At 34.4% G+C, this 19,357-nt stretch overlaps 1 protein-coding gene across 1 annotated transcript in view; it reads left to right on the top strand.

Annotated features, from left to right (window-relative positions):
- Window positions 1–19,357, top strand: part of LMBRD1 (LMBR1 domain containing 1) — a 113,811-nt gene that overhangs the window by 34,778 nt on the left and 59,676 nt on the right. The window contains exons 4-6 of the mRNA XM_008059001.2: window positions 5,047–5,144; window positions 7,373–7,440; window positions 16,694–16,782. Coding sequence (XP_008057192.1) covers window positions 5,047–5,144; window positions 7,373–7,440; window positions 16,694–16,782 — 255 coding nt within the window. The remainder of the gene's footprint in view (window positions 1–5,046; window positions 5,145–7,372; window positions 7,441–16,693; window positions 16,783–19,357) is intronic.

Below are 19,357 nucleotides of genomic sequence, written 5' to 3'. Positions count from 1 at the left end.
CCCAGCCCATCGACATCGGTGTACCAGCTAGCATTGTTGTGAGAGGCTGCATTCGGCTTCAGTGAATTTGCTTTCAGAGTTTCAGCGCGTCTGCCCATTTCATGATGGTTGGTTTACAAGTACACCTACCCATACTGCACTGAGTGTTCTGCAGTTTTTGACCAAAAAATGGCATGAGCCCCATGCTCTGCCCTCCCTATTCACCTGATCTTGCCCTGAGTGACTTTTGTTGTTTTTGTTTTGTTTTGTTTGGATGAAAAATGTCCTTGGAAATGTTTAGCTAATCTGGAAGAGGTGAAACAAAATCCAGCAGAATCACTAAAAGGCATTAAAATCCACAAGTTTAGCAATTGTTTCGAGCGGTGAAAGAAGTGTTTTTTAGGTATATTGTATGAAATGGAGAGTAGTTTGAAGGCGACTGAAGTTTAAACATACAAGAATATACACAATGTTTTACATAAATTCCATTTTGGGGGGGTGCCCCCTTGGGTGAGAAGTCTCTGAGTTTCAGAGAAAGGGGTGAACCAGTAAGCACCATGTGGTTCTCTTCCTCCTGTAATCTGTATGCATATTACTGGTAACTGAGGCATAGAAGTGAACAGAGAAGTTCATGCCATTATTCTTAATTCATTAGTAAGTAGGTCATTTATGAGTAGTCTTTGAGTGGTTCAGTACTTACAAAACATTTGCTTCTTACCTTGCATGCTGGTTTAGAATTCTTAATAGCTAAATGCAAGGACTTCCACCTAATATAACATGATGGTTTTGTTGCATTAGAAGTTGTGATATCTACCTGGTCATTTTGATCTCCTTTTTCTGTGGAATCACTGGGCAATAGTAGTGACCATGTCATCAGTAGTGATTGATGTGACTGTTAGGGGACACAGAGTTGCTGCTACAGTTAAGGCTAGGAAAAGGAGCTCTTGAGCCCAGGGGATTTTGTGGCACCTCTTGATACTGCCATGTTCAATGGCAAGTTAGTTGAGATCTATTATATCCACCCTGCACAGGCAGGACCACCAAGGGCTTGGTGTAGCTCAGAAATCAATGTTTGAGTTTACCCACTTCTAGTACCATATTCTGTTTTCAGGAATGACACGTAGCTGCTGTCAGCAGGTTGGAAATAGGCTTAATGTTTTTATGGGTTTTTTGTCTCACTTTAAGTCAGGGGTAGGCTGTCCAGGGGCAGTGCTATAGCCTGTGTGGGTCCTCAGTTTGTTTCTTCTCTGCTCTCCACCCTTAGCACAGAATTTCCTTCTTAAGGTGACTGCACATTTTAAAATGGTGCTGGAGTTTAGGCCATCATGTATCCGTTTTGACCAGGATGCAGAAGAGGAGGACAAAAAAAGGGAATGCTTGCTGAGAGGAAAATGTGAATACACAGCCAGCCGTCTTGACTCCAAATTTCTTCAGGGGGTAAACGGATACTTTTAGAAAGCTTTTAGAGCTCCCAGAATAGCTTTATACTCTGACCTCTAAAACAAAAAGCTTTGTAACAACTAATTATTCTATTACAATATTGGCTAAGTTTTTCTTTAGCATTGTGTTTTGACTTAAACTTAGCTATTTTCATTTGTAGTTGGGTGGGATACATTCTTTGAATTTTTTTTTTTTAACGATTTCAAAGTCTAATTTATCCAAGGTAATTTTCATGTGAGTTATAATTTAATAATACACACCTTTTACAAGGTAGATTGCTTACTTTGTAGATATTAAGAAACCACAGAAATTATCATCTGTCATTTGCTATGGTTTTTTCCCATGGCCTTTTAAGGATTAATGGCTCTCTACTAACTTGTTTTTGCTAGTTCTTGATAAATTGTTTTAAAAAAAGAAGTTGCTTTATGAGGGTCTTTTTTGGTCAATTTTTGTGGACATGAGGTTTTAAAATTTTTTCTTAATGTGTTTCTTCTTTGATGTTAGTGGGTCTACTAAACCAAAAGTCTGTTTATCTTTCATTTACTAGTAGCATCTTTTAACAAAAACATTTATAAGTAAAAGTGGACTTTATAAAGATGTCAGAGTATGAGACTGTCATAACCGTTGATGTTAAGAATAATTTGCCTTTGAAAATAGCAATGAATTTGAAGTAGAACTTTAAAGGAAGCAATTTTTCTATTCCGTGAAAGTAGAAACAGCACTATTTATTTTTCATTTACAGACAAATAAGTCCACTGTGAGATTAGAACTGATCTGAAACAAAGAATAAATGTTAATTTAAATGTCTTTATAGTTTGGCATCAGTGGGGCTAAAGGAAGACAGCTTTATGAAGCACACTGAGCAAGAGTAGTCAGATTACCAGGAAATGACTTAGAATGTGGTATCAGGGAAGCAGATATTTAGAGCAGTTGTTCTAAACCTATCTTGAGTCCTAGACTATGGGGGATACTACAGAGTTTCTTCAGAATTGTCTGTTTTCAACTTCCTCCAGGTGTTGTTCACTGACACTGTCTTTCTGTGGGCGCTTCCCTCAGCACCACATGAGATTTCTGGTTGCCAAATGTCCTTGTGTCTCTTTGCAGCCAGCAGCTCCCCAACCATTTTTTTTTTTTGACTTCTCATGATAGATTAGTTTTGCCAGCTCTAGGACTGCCCTAAGTTCAGTCATAGAAAATGTACTCTTGTGTCACTAGACTCTTTGTGTAATGTCTAAGGCCACCAAGTAGCACATACAAGTGACATACTGAGGCTGAAGCAAATCCTTACTGCACTTGTCAATTTTTCAGTTTTTGGTGTGAGATTATCAGCTCACCAAAGTCTGTTGTACTAATTCAAGTTTTTTCCTAACTTGCACAAATTAATTGATTATTTAAATTACATTAATATAGTATTTACAAACTTGGCATTTTTATGTTTTGCTTTTTAAAGCTTTGGGATACTTATTTCGGTACTTTTTTGAATATATGTTTATTTCTGTTGATTCTTAGAATTGCAGTAGAAATGTTAATACTCACTACTTTTTGGTCTATAATGATATTTATTACTCTAAAAAATTACTGTCACTGTTAGTTGCTCAAAATAGTAAAAGACTTCAGAAATTCCATTAAATATTTATGGTGCCAAATTCAGTATGTTGACAGTCATTTGTGATTGTTCAGTATAAATTAACTCTGACCCTTTTATTGGTTATTTAGGATTCTATTTGCTTTGAGGTTTTTCATCTGTGTTGTGTTATAGGGCTGTTTCATAAATGTCCTCCAGATAAATGAGATAGTGTTAGTGAATATTAAGATATTGTTTACAAATCCTGTAACTACTACAGTCATTTCAATGGAGTAAGTAATTGAGGTTTTATTATATACTACTAAAATAACTTCTTTCCTGGTTTTTTTTATTGTGATATAATACATATAACATGAAATTTACCATATTAGCCATTTTAAACGTACAGTTCACCGGTATTAAATATTTTCATAATGTGCCATCACCACCGTCCATCTCCATAACTTTCTCATCTTGCAAAACCAAAACCCATTTCACAATAACTCTCCTTCCCCACCAACTGCCATCCCCTTTCTGCTTCTATGATTTTACTTCTCTAAGTATGTCATAAAAGGGAGATCATACAGTCTTTATCTTTTTGTGACTAGCTTATTTCACTTAACATAATGTCCTCAAGGTTTATCCACACTGTGGCATATGTCAGAATTTCCTTCTTTTCAAGGCTGTATAATATTTTGTTTTATGTGTATACCATATTATGCTTCTCTGTTTATCCATCAGTGGCTACATGGGTTGCATTCATGTTTTAGGGATTGTTAATAACTCAGCCATGCAAATAGGTGTACAAATAACTTTTTGAGATTGTTTTCAATTCTTTTCTTTTGGATGTATACCTAGAAGTGGAATTGCTGACTATATGTAATTTTATTTTTAATTTTTTGAGGAAGCATTATATTTTCCGCAGTGGCTGTACCATTTTATATACTTGCAGCAGTACCCAGGGTCCCAGCTTCCCTACATCTGTGCCAACACTTGTTGTTATTGTTTTTTGATAGTAGCCATCTTAATGGATATGAGGTAGTAACTGATGCTTTCTTTTACAAAGGAATGCAGTGATTGTCATTCTGTAATTGCCTTATATACTTATACTGTTAGTTTTCATCAAATTTTGAATATGCAAAAAAAGTGAATCTAAATTTTTTTAAAACCTTCTTAATTCCCAAAATGTTGTTAAAGCTATTTGTACTGTTAATTGTAATATATCTTCAACTGTTCAAATTGTAACTTAAGTTCTGTATTTATTTCAAATAAATATTTTGACTGACTACTGGTTGAAAATATATCAGATATAACACTGTTTTATAGCAGATAGATAGTAATTCCTGTCAGTTAACTTTGAATCCAATTTTGAATCTGCTAATCAAAAACAATCTTGAAGTGTTATTTGTACACTGGTATTTATAACTGCATTATTTGCAAACCTGCAATGTGGACACAATCAGTGTGTCTATCAGTGGATGAACAGAGAATCTAATTTTACTGTTTTACTGTTCTTCTAAGCTTTTCTCTATTTTGAATTGTGTTAGGTAAGTTACGTAATACTGCATATTTTTTAAACTTAGCATGAGAAAATTATTCATATCAAAAGGGCAGTATCATTTGTAGCTGTTTCTTTAACTTGCCAGAGTGGCAAATGTTGTGTCAACTGTACTAAAATTTAAGTTAGAATGAATGCAAGTTTATTTAAATGACAGGCTTCACAGGAAGTTCTCAAGCATGTAATGAGTTCCTAGTAAGAGCTCAGAGGTTAGCTGCCATGATGGTTCTTGACACATTATTATTATTATTGCTGTTACAAATTGCCACATCGTTTACTTGAATAGTACTTTGTTATTCTAGTAGTGCTACTGATTTCTTGGGACACAGGACAGAAAGGGCTGTTTGACTGTCATATAGTGTACACATAGAGTGATATGTATAGGGAATCTGATGGGGGTGGATTTGGTGAGTGAATATATACATGTCTATACATATGTACAGTTGGACAACTCTGATTAAGCATATATGTTCAGTAAAGCTCAGTTTGTTATTTATTTCTACAGCTCTATATTCTGTTATATTGTTCTGTGTGTTCTTCTGGATCCCTTTTGTCTACTTCTACTATGAAGAAAAGGATGATGATGACACTGGTAAATGCACTGTAAGTATCTTTATTTTAAAGGTCTCAATTTAGGAAAGAAAAAGATTATTTTCTCCTTTTTCATGGAATGACATGACTCTGAATTTGTTCTAGAACAGTGTTGTCTAATAGAAAAACAATGTTGGCTACATGTGAATTTCTGCATTTGCTAGTTGCCACATTAAAATAAGTAAAAAGAGCCGGGATCGGTGGCTCAGCCTATAACCCTGTGCCTTTGGGAGGCTGAGGTGAGTGGATTGCCTGAGCCCGCGGGTTCGGGACCCGCCTGGGCAGCGAGACCTCATCTCTACAATAAATCAAAAAATCAGGTGGGCATGGTAGCACATGCCTGTAATTCCGGCTACTTGGAAGACTGAGGCGGAAGGATCGCCGGAGCCCAGCAGGTCGAGGCTGCGGTGGCCGGGAGCGGCCACTGCACTCCAGTCTGGGCGACAGAGTGAGACTCCAACTCAAAAAAAAATAATAATAATAATAAGTAAAAAGAAATTCTTGACATTTATTTTAATTATACATTGTATTTAACATATCCTGAATATCATAATTTTAAATATAGTCAAATATATTATTAGTGAGATCTTAAAATTCTTTTTTTCACATGAAATCATTACAATTTAGGTTGGATTTTACATTTAAGATAGACTTAATTCAAACAAGCCACATTTCAAGGGCTCAGTAACTGTATGACTTGTAATGTGCTCCAGATAGTGCAATTTTAGTACAAGGATACTACCAGGTATTAAAGTGAATAATGTAGGCTTTTTAGGCTATGTGGGGAAAAAAACAACATAGTAGGAGTAAATGTCTTGTTTTATTGAGTATAGGAATTTGTTTTATACCTTGTTTATGTTTTGTACTTAAATACAAAAATAAATATATTTACTCAAAAGCCAGCATCCTGGTTAATCATGCCCTTAAGAGCATTTGAATTCAGATCAGTAGCAAGTAATTTAATAGTATTGCAAATGACTCTTAGAGTGAATCATTGCAGTGTGTTAGAGAAAAAAAATGTGATGGCGAAATATTTATAAAGAGAGTAAGAATTATTCTTTGTAGATATTATGTAACTCTATATTTGGAAGCACAAGATATGTAAAGTAAATAACTGGTTACAAACTTAATAAAATTCACTGAGATTGATGCAGTCCCTGGTCATGTCCTCTAACGCGATCTTGCCCCACCCTTCAGTTGATCTTAGGGTCCTCTTTACCTTTTCTTTAGGTTTTTTCCTAAAGAGTACCTTACCTCTTTTGTAAACAAGAGCTTACCATAGAAAACATGAATTTAAATTTTAATAGGTGATTTTTAGAGACTTAATTAGTCTGAGAGGACAAATTGATATTGTTTCTGACTGATTGATTGAAAATGAGATTGCTATTAATTTTTTTATCCATGTTCACAGTGTCCAGTTTGTTTTTGTTTTTTTTTATGGTTGTTTTAAAGCCTTCTTTGGATTATGTCACAGGCACCAAGGAAAGCATGGCCTTTAAATTCCCAAATTCTTAGTTTCAAGTTCTTGTTTAGTCACTTAGGACATATGTGACATAGGGCAAATTATTTAACCTCTCTGAACCCAAGTTTCCTTATCTCTAAGAAGGAATGAGAGCATGTATCTTAGAGTTATTATGAGAATCAAGTGAGAACATATGTAAAACAATGCCTGGCTTGATAAATATAAAGTATATATTACAGTATATAAGTATATACACACAAATATGTATAAGCATATACTTATATATACTTATATGTTTGTATATGTATTGACATATGTAGCTATGCATATGCATATAAAATATGTATTTTATATATAATACACATATATACATATATTTACAAGCATGTATTTTAAGTGCTTATTATTGTTATAAACCACTTTGATGAATTCAGTTTGGGGCATTAGAGATTCTGACTGCTCTCTGTTTTGAGGACTATTTTATTAATATCCTGGTAACTTTTCTAAAGATGCTTACTGAAGAATTGACTATGCTTTAGGGTGGATGGTTTCCACAAGGACCTAACCATTGACAAGATTTTAAAATCTCATGTATTTTCCAGAGATACTTAAGATGTGACTTTTTCTGTAAATTTTAAGGACTTTTTCTGCAAGCAAAAATTTACATTGTTAACTATAAATGTGTATTTGATATGAAGGTACTGTTACACTTTTGCAAGAATCTTTTATATTTCAAATGACTTGCTAAATGGTATACTTTTTTCCCCTTGGCATCTAGCAAATTAAAACAGCACTCAAGTATACGCTGGGATTTGCAGTGGTTTGTGCACTTCTTCTTTTAGTTGGGTAAGTGTTGACTTTTTGTTTTCATCAGAATAGAATTACTTGAATAATGGTAGTAAAAGGCCCATTCAGAAAAATCTAGGTAAGAAAGAACAAAATGTGGAAAAAAGAACAAACCACCTTTTTTGTATCACCACTGAGCAGTAGCCACGATTTCATATTTTTTTGCCTGTGTTGTTAATCTAGACATATTTTACAAGGGGGACCCCCCAAAAAGGAATTTATTTATGAAAAATGATGTATTCTTTCATGTTTACACCACAGTCACCTTCAAAGTACTCTCTGTCTGATGTAATACGCTTATCAAGATGCTTTTTCTACTACTCAAAACAGTTTTTGAACTTGTCAATTTTCGTGCTTTTTAGTGCTTCTGCCATTTTTTGTTTCATCTCTTCCACATCGGTAAAACATTTTTTTTTCATATGAAGAAATGAAACAAAAGTCGCTTGGGGTAAGATCAGGTGAATAGGAAGAGTGGGGTATGGGGATTATGCCATTTTTTGGTCAAGAGCTGCTGGACATCCAGCGTGGTGTGGGCAGGTTACTCATGTAAATCACCCATCATGAAATGGGCAAACACATTGAAAGAATCTCAAAAAAACCCAATTCACTGAAGCCAAACATAATCTCTCACAGCACTAGCTGGTACACTGACGCCGATCAGTTTCTAGAACATTTACGGAGCAGGGGAAGCCTATACTACAAGGGGCTCACTCTCCAAAAAATAATTCCAGGGTTTTTTTTGGGTTTTTTTGAGGTCTTCCCTTATATATGCTTGACTGCATGCAGAATGCCCTCCATTCTTGGATGTACCCTAAATGTTTTAGTTTTTATGCACATGTGATGATATTTTATCTATTTCTTGGTAATCTACTTATTTACATACTGTGGGTATCTCTTCAGGATAGGAAATGTAGAGCCATCAGTTTTGTCTGTATTGCATTCTCTTCTTTAGATGCAACAATGTAGTTTACCATTCTTCTAGTGATGACCTTAGATGTTCATGATGTTTTCAGTTTTCTCATTATCAACAACACTCTGATGAAATCCTTGTCTGTGCATTTTTTTAAGATTTGGCTCATCCAAATTTTTTCATCTTAAGTTTTTTTTTGTTGTTTTTTTTTTTGAGTTGGAGTCTCACTCTGTCGCCCAGACTGGAGTGCAGTGGCCGCTCCCGGCCACCGCAGCCTCGACCTGCTGGGCTCCGGTGATCCTTCCACCTCAGCCTTCCAAGTAGCCGGAATTACAGGTGCGCACTGCCACGCCCAGCTGATTTTTTGATTTATTGTAGAGGTTAGGTCTCGCTGCCCAGGCGGGTCTCGAACCCGCAGGCTCAGGCAATCCACTCACCTCAGCCTCCCAAAGGTGCGGGATTACAGGCTGAGCCCGGCTGCTTAAGTTTTATACTGATATCAGTAGAATTTGGCATATCTATTTATACATCTAAAACTTATCCTTGCTTATGGAAGACAATTTATCTTTGTTAAAAATAGGTCTTGATTCTTTTAACTTTTATGTTAGGAAATATATCAAGTGCTAATGAAGTTTTTAAAATGTGGAATACAACAGAAAAGTAAAATGTTTAAATATAATTTTAAAAATCTACAGGCTAGTATCTCTGATGAACATAGATGCAGAAATTCTCAACAAAAGCTTAGTAAACCGAATCCAATAGCACATCAAAAAAATAATTACCATGATCAAGTAAGTTTCATTCTAGGTATGCAAAGTTGACTCAACATTCACAATTCAAAAAACATGATCCCCTACATAAATTGAATTAGAAACAAAAATCATATACTCATTTCAGTGGACACACAAAAAAGCATTTGATAAAATTCAGCATTCCTTCATGCTAAACTTTATTTACTCTAAGCTAAATAAACAAAGAGGAAACATACCTCATTATAATAAAAACCACATCTGACAAACCCTTAGCCAATATCATACTGAATGGAGAAAAGTTAAGACGTTCCCCAGATCTGGAACAAGGCAAAGATGTACACTTACACCACTCCTATTCAACATAGTACTAGAAGTTCTAGCCTGAGCAATCAGGCAAGAGAAAGAAATATGGGATATCCAAATTGGAAAAGAAGAAGTGAAGCTATCTATGCTTGCTGATGAGATGATCTTATATCTAGAAAATTCTAACAACTCCTCCAAAAGATTCCTGAACTTGACAAACAAATTCAGTAAGGTCTCCGGTTACAAAATGAGAAAACACAAATCAGTAACACTGCTGTGTACCAATAGTAACCAAGCTGAGAATCAAATAACTCAATCCCGTTTACAATACCTGACAAAAAAATTAAATGCTTAGGAGGTAAAAGATCCCTGCAAGGAGAAACACTGAGGAAAGAAGTTGTAGAGGACACCAACAAATGGAAAAACAACCCAGGCCTAATAGATTGGAAGAATCAATATTGAGATTCAACTCAATCCCTGTCAAACTACCAATATTATTTTTCACAAAATTAGAGAAAACAATCATGAAATTCATAAATTCATATGGAACCCCCCCAAAAAGGCCCAAGTGGCCAGAGCAATCCTAAGAAAAAAAGAACAAAGCTGGAGGCATCAGATTACCCTACCTCAGATTATACTGCAAATCTATTTTAATGAAAACATCATGGTACTGGCACGAGAACAGACACGTAGACAGTGGAACAAAATAGAGAATTCAGAATGAAACCCAAATACCTACAACCAACTGATCTTTGACAAAGCAGACTGAAGCATACACTGGGGAAAGGATACTCTATTCAATAAATGGTGTTGAAAAAATTGAATAGCCTCATACAAAAGAATGAAACTGGATCCCTGTGTCTCACAATGTATAAAAATTAACTCAAGATGGATTAAAGACTTAAGTGTCAGATGTGAACCATAAAAACCCTAGAAGAAAACCTAGGTACAATTCTTCTGGACATTGGTCTAGGCAAAGAATTTATAGCTAAGACCCCAAAAGCAAATGCAATAAAAATAAATCAGTGGGACTTGTTTAACAAAAAAGCTTCTGTATAGCAAAAGAAATAATCAACAGAGTAAAGAGGCAATCTGCAGAATGGGAGAAAATATTTGTAAATTATACATCAAACAAAAGACTAATATCCAGACTCTACAAGGAACTCAAATCAACAAGGAAAAAAAAAATTAAAAAGTGGGCCAATGACATGAATATCTCTCAAAAGAAGATATGCAAATGACCAACAAATCTGTGGGGGAAAAATGCTCAACATCACTAGTCATCAGATTAAAACCACAATGATATACCACCTTACACTAGTCAGAATGGCCATTAAAAAAAAATAGTACTCATAGTACTCACAGATGTTGGCGCTGAAGCAGTGAAAAAGAATACTTATATACTGTTGGTGGGAGTGCAAATTAGTGCAGCCTCTATGGAAATTGGTATAGAGATTTCTCAACTAAAAATAGATCTACCATTCAATCCAGCAATCCCATGACTTTGTATCTACCCAGGGGAACAGAGGACATTATCCAGAAAGGACATCTGCACTTGCATGTTTATCACAGCATTATTCACAATTGCAAAGATGTGGACTCAGCCGTCAACTGACCAGTGGATAATGAAAATGTTATATATATATATATATATATATATATGTATGAGGGGGGACTCTCAAAAGCCAGAATTTATTTTTTAAAAATTGTGTATTTTTACATGTTTAAACTTCAGTCACCTTCAGAGTACTCTTTGTTTGATGCAATACACCTGTCGAGACCCTTTTTCCACTACTCAAAATGGTTTTTGAACTCATTAGTTTTGTTGTCTTTTAGTGCTTCTGCTTTTTTTTTTTTTTCTTCTCTTCTACATCGGCAAAATGTTTCCCTGTGAAGACTTTTTTCATTTGCGGAAACAAACAAGTTGTTGGGGTGAGATCAGGTGAATAGGAAGGTCATGCCATTTTTGGTCAAAAATTGCTGAACACTCAGCATGGTGTGGGCAGGTTGTTCATGAAAGAATCTCCCAAAAAATTCGCTGAAGCCGAACGCAGCCTCTTTCAACAATGTTTACTGGTACACTGAAGCTGATGGGTTCCCAGAACACTTACCTAGTGGGAGAAACCTGTACTATAATGGGCCCACCCTCCAAAAAATAATTCTGGGTTTTTTGGGTCCCCCTTCATACATATATACCATGGAATACTATTCAGCCATAAAAAAGTATGAAATAATATCTTTTGCATCAACGTGGATGGAATTGGAGACCATTATCCTAAGTGAAGTAATGCAGGAACAGAAAGCTGAATACCGCATGTCCTCATTTATAAGTGGGAGCTAAGCTAAGGGTCTGCAAAGGCACAGAGAATGGTATACTGACCATTGGCATCGCAGAAAGGAAAATGAGGGAAGAGGAGAGAGGGATGAAAACATCTCTTCTCAGGTACAGTGTGTAACTAGTGGAGGTGACAGCTACGCCAAAGCTCAGACTTTTTCACCACTATGCAGTGTATCAGTGTAACCAAAAACCATTTGTACCTTTAATGCTATTGAAATAAAGAAATATATTTCTGTTTATAATTTAGTCTCACAAATTTCAATAAATAACTTCCACTGAAAATTATCGAATAAAGTTTACTTATTACATGTAGTTCGTAATGAGAATAAAATTGTTCAGTAACTTTTTGTAGTTCCAGGAGCTCTTAGAATGCAAGTGTTTTATAGTCAAGTCATATTTCCAATTCCCTTTGCCTGCCTTGATGTGTCATGAAAAAGAGTATTTTTTGAAAGGGCATTTTTTTTTAAGTGGCTTTGATATTTATTTTAGCTACTGAATATGTTTTTAAAAGTTTTTTTTGACTTTTTAAAGAAAACTAAATCTATGATGTTAATTTGCTTTGTTAATGTGGAGGTCTCTTTCTCTAAACCTAGAACAGGAATTCATAAACTTTTCCTGAAGGGCAAATAGGAAGTATTTTAGGTTCATGGTTTATATGGTCTCTGTGGCTCAACTCTCCTCTTGTAGCACTGATGTACATAGAAAGTATATAAGCCAAAGAACACGACTGTGTTCTAATAAAACTTTATTTGCAAACACAGGCAGCCAGCTAGTTTTGTTTGTTTGTTTTTGCCAACTCCTGGTTTAGAACATGACTGGGAGCCATCAATACTACTACAAATGATTGCAGCAGTCAGAATAAAAGAATAACAAATTAAAGACCAGTTGTGTTTTGGTTAACCAGGACAATGTTCTTCTCATTACCATATGTAAATTTTTGGATGAGGTATACATTTAGGTTAAATGATGGACTACATTTCTTGAAATTATTTTGAAAGTGGCATGCTTTAAGTTTCTTTTAAGTGATATATATTTGCTAATAAAACAGTAAAAATGATGGCAAAGATGTGGGCTAGGTGTAGCTAATTCATGTAGCTTATATGTTTTGGGGACACTTGTGTGTTGTTTACTATGCTACGTCTTGGGACTCAAGATGGAGGCTCATGGTCTCAGTCTTCAGGCTCACACTGGGGAGACGTGTGGAAAAAAAAGAAAAGGAATTTTGAATTACAATGTTTAAGTGCTTCAACAAGAAAAATATGCCAGGTGTTGATGGTGGAAGAGCAAATTCTTACTCCACCTTGTGGAGTTGAGAAAGCTGAGAGGAAGTAATACTTGAATTGAGGTTTGAAGGAGTGGGAATTGGTCAGCCAACTTGATAAAGGAAACAGATGAATAGCATGTATAATATAGTAGTAGGCTATATTAGTCTATGATCAAGGTGCTGGCAAGTTTGTTTTCTGGTGAGGGCTCTCTTCTTGGCTTGTAGATGGCTGCTTTCTTGCTGTGTCACATGGCTTTTTCTCTGTACTTGCATGGAGTGGGGAGGGGAGAGAGTGAGTGAGCACAGGTGCTCTCTTTTATCTCTTTCTCTTATAAGGATACCAACCCCATGGGATTAGGGCCCCACCCTTTATGACCTCATTTAACCTTAATTATCTCCCTGAAGGACATATATCCAAATACCATCACGTTGGGGGTTAGGGCTTACATGTGAATTTTGTGGAGGACACAATTCAGTCCATAAAATATATTAATTGGGAGGCTGAAGTTAGCAGGAGTGTTTGAAGAACAACATAAAAAGTATAACGTGATTTTAACCTCCCTCCCCTCAAAAACAAAAAATAGAATGTGCTGTTTAAGTGTTCATGTGGGCAAGTGACAGGATATGCGGTTAGCTGGGGGGTAGACTCTGGGTCCTGCATGAAGTATTTAGGAAATTTTGAGTTTGTTCCACTGAGCAGTTGGAAGACGGAGAAGACATATACATATTTACATGTGTGAATGCATTAAAGTAAATATATATGACTTTGCTGTAAGAGTTACTTACAGCCCTGTGAGGGATGTATGGAAAAGAGGTTTGGGGGGAAAACTGGTATATAAATAGTAGGTTGGAAGATCAGTATGGTAACCATTGAATGAGTTCAAGTGTGAGAGATGAACATTGGAACTAGAGTGGTTACAAAGAGAGCCACTAGCAAGAAGCAAATAAGCTTTTTGGGAGATAAATATGACTTGACTTGGTGACTGAGTGTAGGAAGTGAAAATCTTATTTTCAGTTCTGCTTAATTCATCATTTCATTTTCATACCCCCTGAAATTCATTAGCTTTTTCTTTGTCTCTTCCTGAAGAGATAATCTGTATTAAGCTAATTCAGTGAGTCAGGCTGAGTATAAAATATTTTTAGTGATCAATTTTTCAGTTTTATTATTTCCAAGGGCATGAGGGAAAATCATAATCTTCCTAGGCTCTAGTTCTTACTTTGATTTAGTACTGTCTGTCTTTGGAAGCTGAGGTGCTCTGTATTCATTTGCTGAGAAGGACTGAGATTTTAAAAGTACCTGTACCTTTTTACCACACAAATCCTATTATATTTTAACTTTAATTACTTTAGTGTTGTCACCATTCGTAAATGCCTGATACTCTAATTAACTGCTGCCTGTGTCTTAAAACTGGCATATCTGGCCAGGTGTGGTGGCTCAAGCCTGTCCAGTACTTTAGGAGGCTGAGGTGAGAGGTTTGCCTGAGCCCACGGGTTGGAGAACAGCCTGCGCAACTTGGCGAGACCTCACTTCTACAATAAATCAAAAAATTATCTGGGCGTGGTAGTGTGCACCCGTAGTTCCAGCTACTTGGAAGGCTGAGGCGGAAGGATCCCCGGAGCCCAGCAGGTCGAGGCTGCGGTGGCCGGGAGTGGCCACTGCACTCCAGTCTGGGCGGCAGTGAGACTCCAACTAAAAAAAAAGTCTTTAAATATTATGAACATATATAGTTGTAACTGTTTTGAGTTCTGCTTCTGAATGCTTTCTTAGTTTATATGAAAATATTTTAGGTCTGATTCTTAGATTATAAAATTCTGCTGATAAAGTTCTTTAGGAACCTGCTTTGAGTTTAAGCTTTTTAGTTTATACCTAAGTAACAGTTAGTTCTCACCTGTTATCTCCTAAAGGATTTTTTCAAAATAAGTATTTTCCTGAAGTCATTCTGATAGTAGTTTGGGCTACTTATTTATTTATTTAAGTTTTAGGTTTTTTTCGGTTCCCTCTGGTATTATTACTCTTTGTTGAATATTTGAACTGCTAGAAACTCAGCTTAGGAGTTGAGTGTGAAAGTATTGTCAAGAACAAGGATGCATTGATTTTCTTTTGCTGTAATATAAATGTCTTTGACTACCTTAAACTGACACATTGAGTTTTATGATATTGATTATTGTGTGAATATATATTTGATATTTGAATATATATCTATTTTAATAGCTTTATAGATGTATTTTGTTACATATAAATTTTTGTTTTCTTTTGCTCACAAATTGGTTATTGCCAATGAACAGGTTCAAAACATACTTTCTGGGATATCTAGAATAAACTCTGTCCAAATAAAATAGAGGAATATTGCATAGGTAGTTTTTTCTTGCTTAGTTTATGTTTTTGTTATTAATATTAAATAAGTTAATATTATAGGTATAATATGTACAGAAGTTATACTTTTATTTTTTTATTCCACTTCACTACTGGGGCAACAAATAATGGACGTTTTACATTTATTGCTCTATGCCTGTGAGTAATCCCTTTTTTTTCTGAAGAGGGTGAGAAATAAGTCTCCAAGATTAAGAAGAATATAATAAAAAGAAGTCAATGTGAATAGTTAGAAATTTAAGTGTCCTCTTTACAGCTCTACCCAGTCATCTTTTAAGAATCATCAACAGTACTAACAAGCAAAGGTTTTTAAAATTGAAAAGAAAAATTTATTATAATTACTTTGTTTTACTTGAAACATTATCAGAGCAATGCTATTGAATATGCTAAATATGCTATTGAACTCCTTCAGTATATCCTCTTTACAGAAGAGACTAGATCTTACTGCTTTGCTTACAATTCAAATTAAATTGAGAGGGAGGTAGTTCTTTTTTACTTTACTGTCTATCTCTCCACATACCCAGCCCTTCACCTCAATCTCTTGATTAGCTTCTTGTTTATTGATACAGGCCAGATAATAAAGTGACTATTTATGTGTCTGTTTCCCATTTTCTCTCAGTCTAAGCTGCTAGAGCAAGTCCTGGGAAGCTTGTCTCTGTTATTTCTACAGTTCCCCTTCAGCTGTCTATTGAAAAACAAATAGAAACCACTTTCATTGTGTCTATGGGGTAGAATCTTGAAAGATACAGAAAACACTAAGAAGAAAGTGAAAATCGCCCTGTTCCCACATTGAGATATTTACTGTTTTTTTCTGATTTTTTTAAGCTATTCCTTTCTATGTGCATACATATATTGAAATAATTGCATATATTTATATTCTGTTCTACTGATTGAGCACAGAGGTTCTTAACCATTTTTTGGTGCCATGGACTATTCTGACAATTTTAAACCTATTTTCCCTTCTCAAAAACAATATTTATTTTTTATTTTGTTTTTACCAGCTTTATTAAGGTATGATGACAAATAAATCGAAATATTTTAAATATAAAAAATAAGATATATAGAATTACAAAGGAAATGAATTTTACTGAATGCAGTCATAACACTATTAAAATAAATTTGTAATAAAGTAAATGCATAAAATAAGCAACACCTCATACCCCCCTGTGCCTATTGCAGATGTGACTTATTAATTGCTTTGAGGAGAAATTAATCTTTGTTTTAAAAAAAAATTACAAAAAATTTAGTTTCAGATCACTTTTATTTAGCCTTTTATCTTTTAAAGCCATTAAAAGTTTCATTTTCTTCTTTGTAGTGCTTTTGTTCCACTGAATGTTCCCAATAACAAAAATTCTACAGAATGGGAAAAAGTAAAATTCCTTTTTGAAGAACTTGGAAGTAGTCGTAAGTATTGGTGTTTAAAAAAAAAAAAATAGTCATACATATTTCCTGATCCTTGGGACTTTAAAAAGTAGTCTATTTTTATTTGTTAGGTATTTAACCCTACAGTTTCTCACTTGTTAAATGTATGCTTAACAAATTAGGAGTGTTGTTAAGGCTTACTTCTAGCCATCTAGCTGTTAGGTAGCTGGTTTTATAAAATTATGTTGAAAAGAAAATTTAATCTTTTCTTCAAATTATTTTAACAGTGGTCTTATGATTTCCTTGTGATCTTTAATTCACTTAGGGACATATGGAATAATATGTTAGAGAAATGTACGGGATGTATTGATTTTTATTTTTAATTAATAAAAGATAACCTTATGTTTGAGATTATATAATCTTTTATGCAGAATATAAATTACAGAGGTTTCATATGAATTAAGTTATGTTTTATTATTAACTCTGCGAAACATTTTAGCATTGATTTTCAGTTTCCATGTGACCTAGGTCTTAAAAAAAAATAGGTAGGTTGAGGGAGTTAAGTTTAGAAAGTTCCTTAATCATTGAAAAAATGACTTTGAGACTAAAAAGTGATATTAAATAAGAATGTGCATCATATTACACAAAATTTCATATCCATTTAAACATAGTAACTTTATTTGTACTTATTTGCATAAACATTTTGCTGAAAGACTTTCTTGCTTTTGTAAATATTCTTTCTAATAGGTACTGTGCCTTCTTTGATCAACACTTTTTTTTTAAAATTCAGATACAGTATTACATGATTTAATTAAGTCCTGGAGTCTGCTGTACAAGTTCTTAGTTTTCTTGCTTTACACTTGGGACTTTTTGTTGTAGATTGTGGTCCCTTAATATCTTGCTGTTACAGCAAGAATAAAGGTAGCAAGGCCTGGCATCCAGTGGCATTGAGTTTTCAGGATTTTATGCACCCTGATTCTCTTGCCAAGAAATAAATTGCTGCTTTTCTTGCAATTAACTTTTTCAAGTCTCTTGAGTAACACATTAATTTATAATTTGAGTATAGTATAATTTGAATCAGTGTTTCAATAGGTAACATTATTCTGATTTTTGTGATCTCATTCTCTTTAGTCTTTTGTCTTAGATCTTAAGCACCATATTCTAGAGTACATTTCACTTACCACTGTAAATCAGGTGTCCTTTAAGTCCATAACAGTCACCCAGCTGTTCTTAATTTTTATTCTTGTCATTCTCCCCACCTTCCTGCACTTTTCAGACATCAAGGCTTTTTAGTCTTTTCCAGATACACACTTTACATATAGTGGACTACATAGCTCTTGTGCATACATGTATACAATCAGTGTAACTGATTGTAGTCAAAGTATAGAATACATCTGTCACTCCAGAAGTTTTTTCAGTATGCATGTTCAGTTAATGATAACAGCGGTCCCACTATATATTTATTTTGCTTTTTCTGAATATCATAAATGAAATTTAATTCCATTTATTATGGTTCTTTTTTGTATTTGTCTGGGGTCTTTCAGTAAATAATATTTTAAAATTCATTGTATAAGCTGTTAGTTCTTTTTTCTTGCAGCAGAATAATGCACTTCATGAATAGGCCACAACTCATTTATCAATACGATCTATTTATTATACCATAAAGATGTAGGTGGCCTGGTCATAGACCTTATCATATCAAGATAATTTTAGTATCTTTAGTAAATGATGTTTATTAATCATTTACTCAAATGGGAATAAGTAATATTGATCAATTTTGAATTATTCAGATGATTTTGACTATTAGTAATGTTAACTTTCTGGTTTGCTAAATATATTAGCATAATACTTTATCATTTCTGAGATACATAATTTTTCATATTCTTATCTCTTTTTGGGATGTATAAGTGATGGTACGTTAAAATTATTATCAGCCAGATGCCAGACTTTAGTTGTATGAACATCTGTTGATACTTCTGGTAAGATCAAGAAAGTAACAGCATCAAAATGTCTTTGATTTGATAAAAAATATATTTTTAAAAATTAAGGCTTGAAAATTTGCATAATTTGTGAATTTGTTAATAATATGCTCTCAATTATATGTATTATATAAAACTGAAACATGCATTTTAAGAAGATATATCATTATAATTTTATTAGTATGCATAAAAGATTAATGTTAACACATTAAATTAATCAAAACTTTGTATCTGGTTCTACAGGACCTGTATTTAAACTAGATCAATACAAGCCCGATTGGCCCTGTATACAAACTGGAAAAATTATTGCTCCTACTTAAGAATATTCCAGTTTGCAAAATATGTCGTTACATAATCTGATATAGTTATGTGAAAGTTTCACCTCATCCCTCATGCATTGTCCTTTTTTAAAATAATTTTCTCAATCTAGATTGTTCACTTAGTCTTCCCTTTTTTGATGTTATGTTTGAATCTATTTTCTATTTGTGTTTGCTTTTCTTTTTCTGCCAAGTGGTCAAGCTAGTCCCTTCATGTTAAAAAGGGAAATAAACTCTTTGAAGCCTTGCCTCTGCAGGGCTATTTCTCAGGGTTGCACTGAGAAAGCACAAGCTCTGATCACGTCTTGAGCATCTGATGTT

Source organism: Carlito syrichta, unplaced genomic scaffold (genome assembly GCF_000164805.1).
Source record: "Carlito syrichta isolate Samal-C Ts95f unplaced genomic scaffold, Tarsius_syrichta-2.0.1 Scaffold303670, whole genome shotgun sequence".
Classification (NCBI taxonomy): Eukaryota; Metazoa; Chordata; class Mammalia; order Primates; family Tarsiidae; genus Carlito; species Carlito syrichta.
Note: the sequence above shows the minus strand (reverse complement) of the source record. Positions and strands in the feature narration are given on the sequence as shown.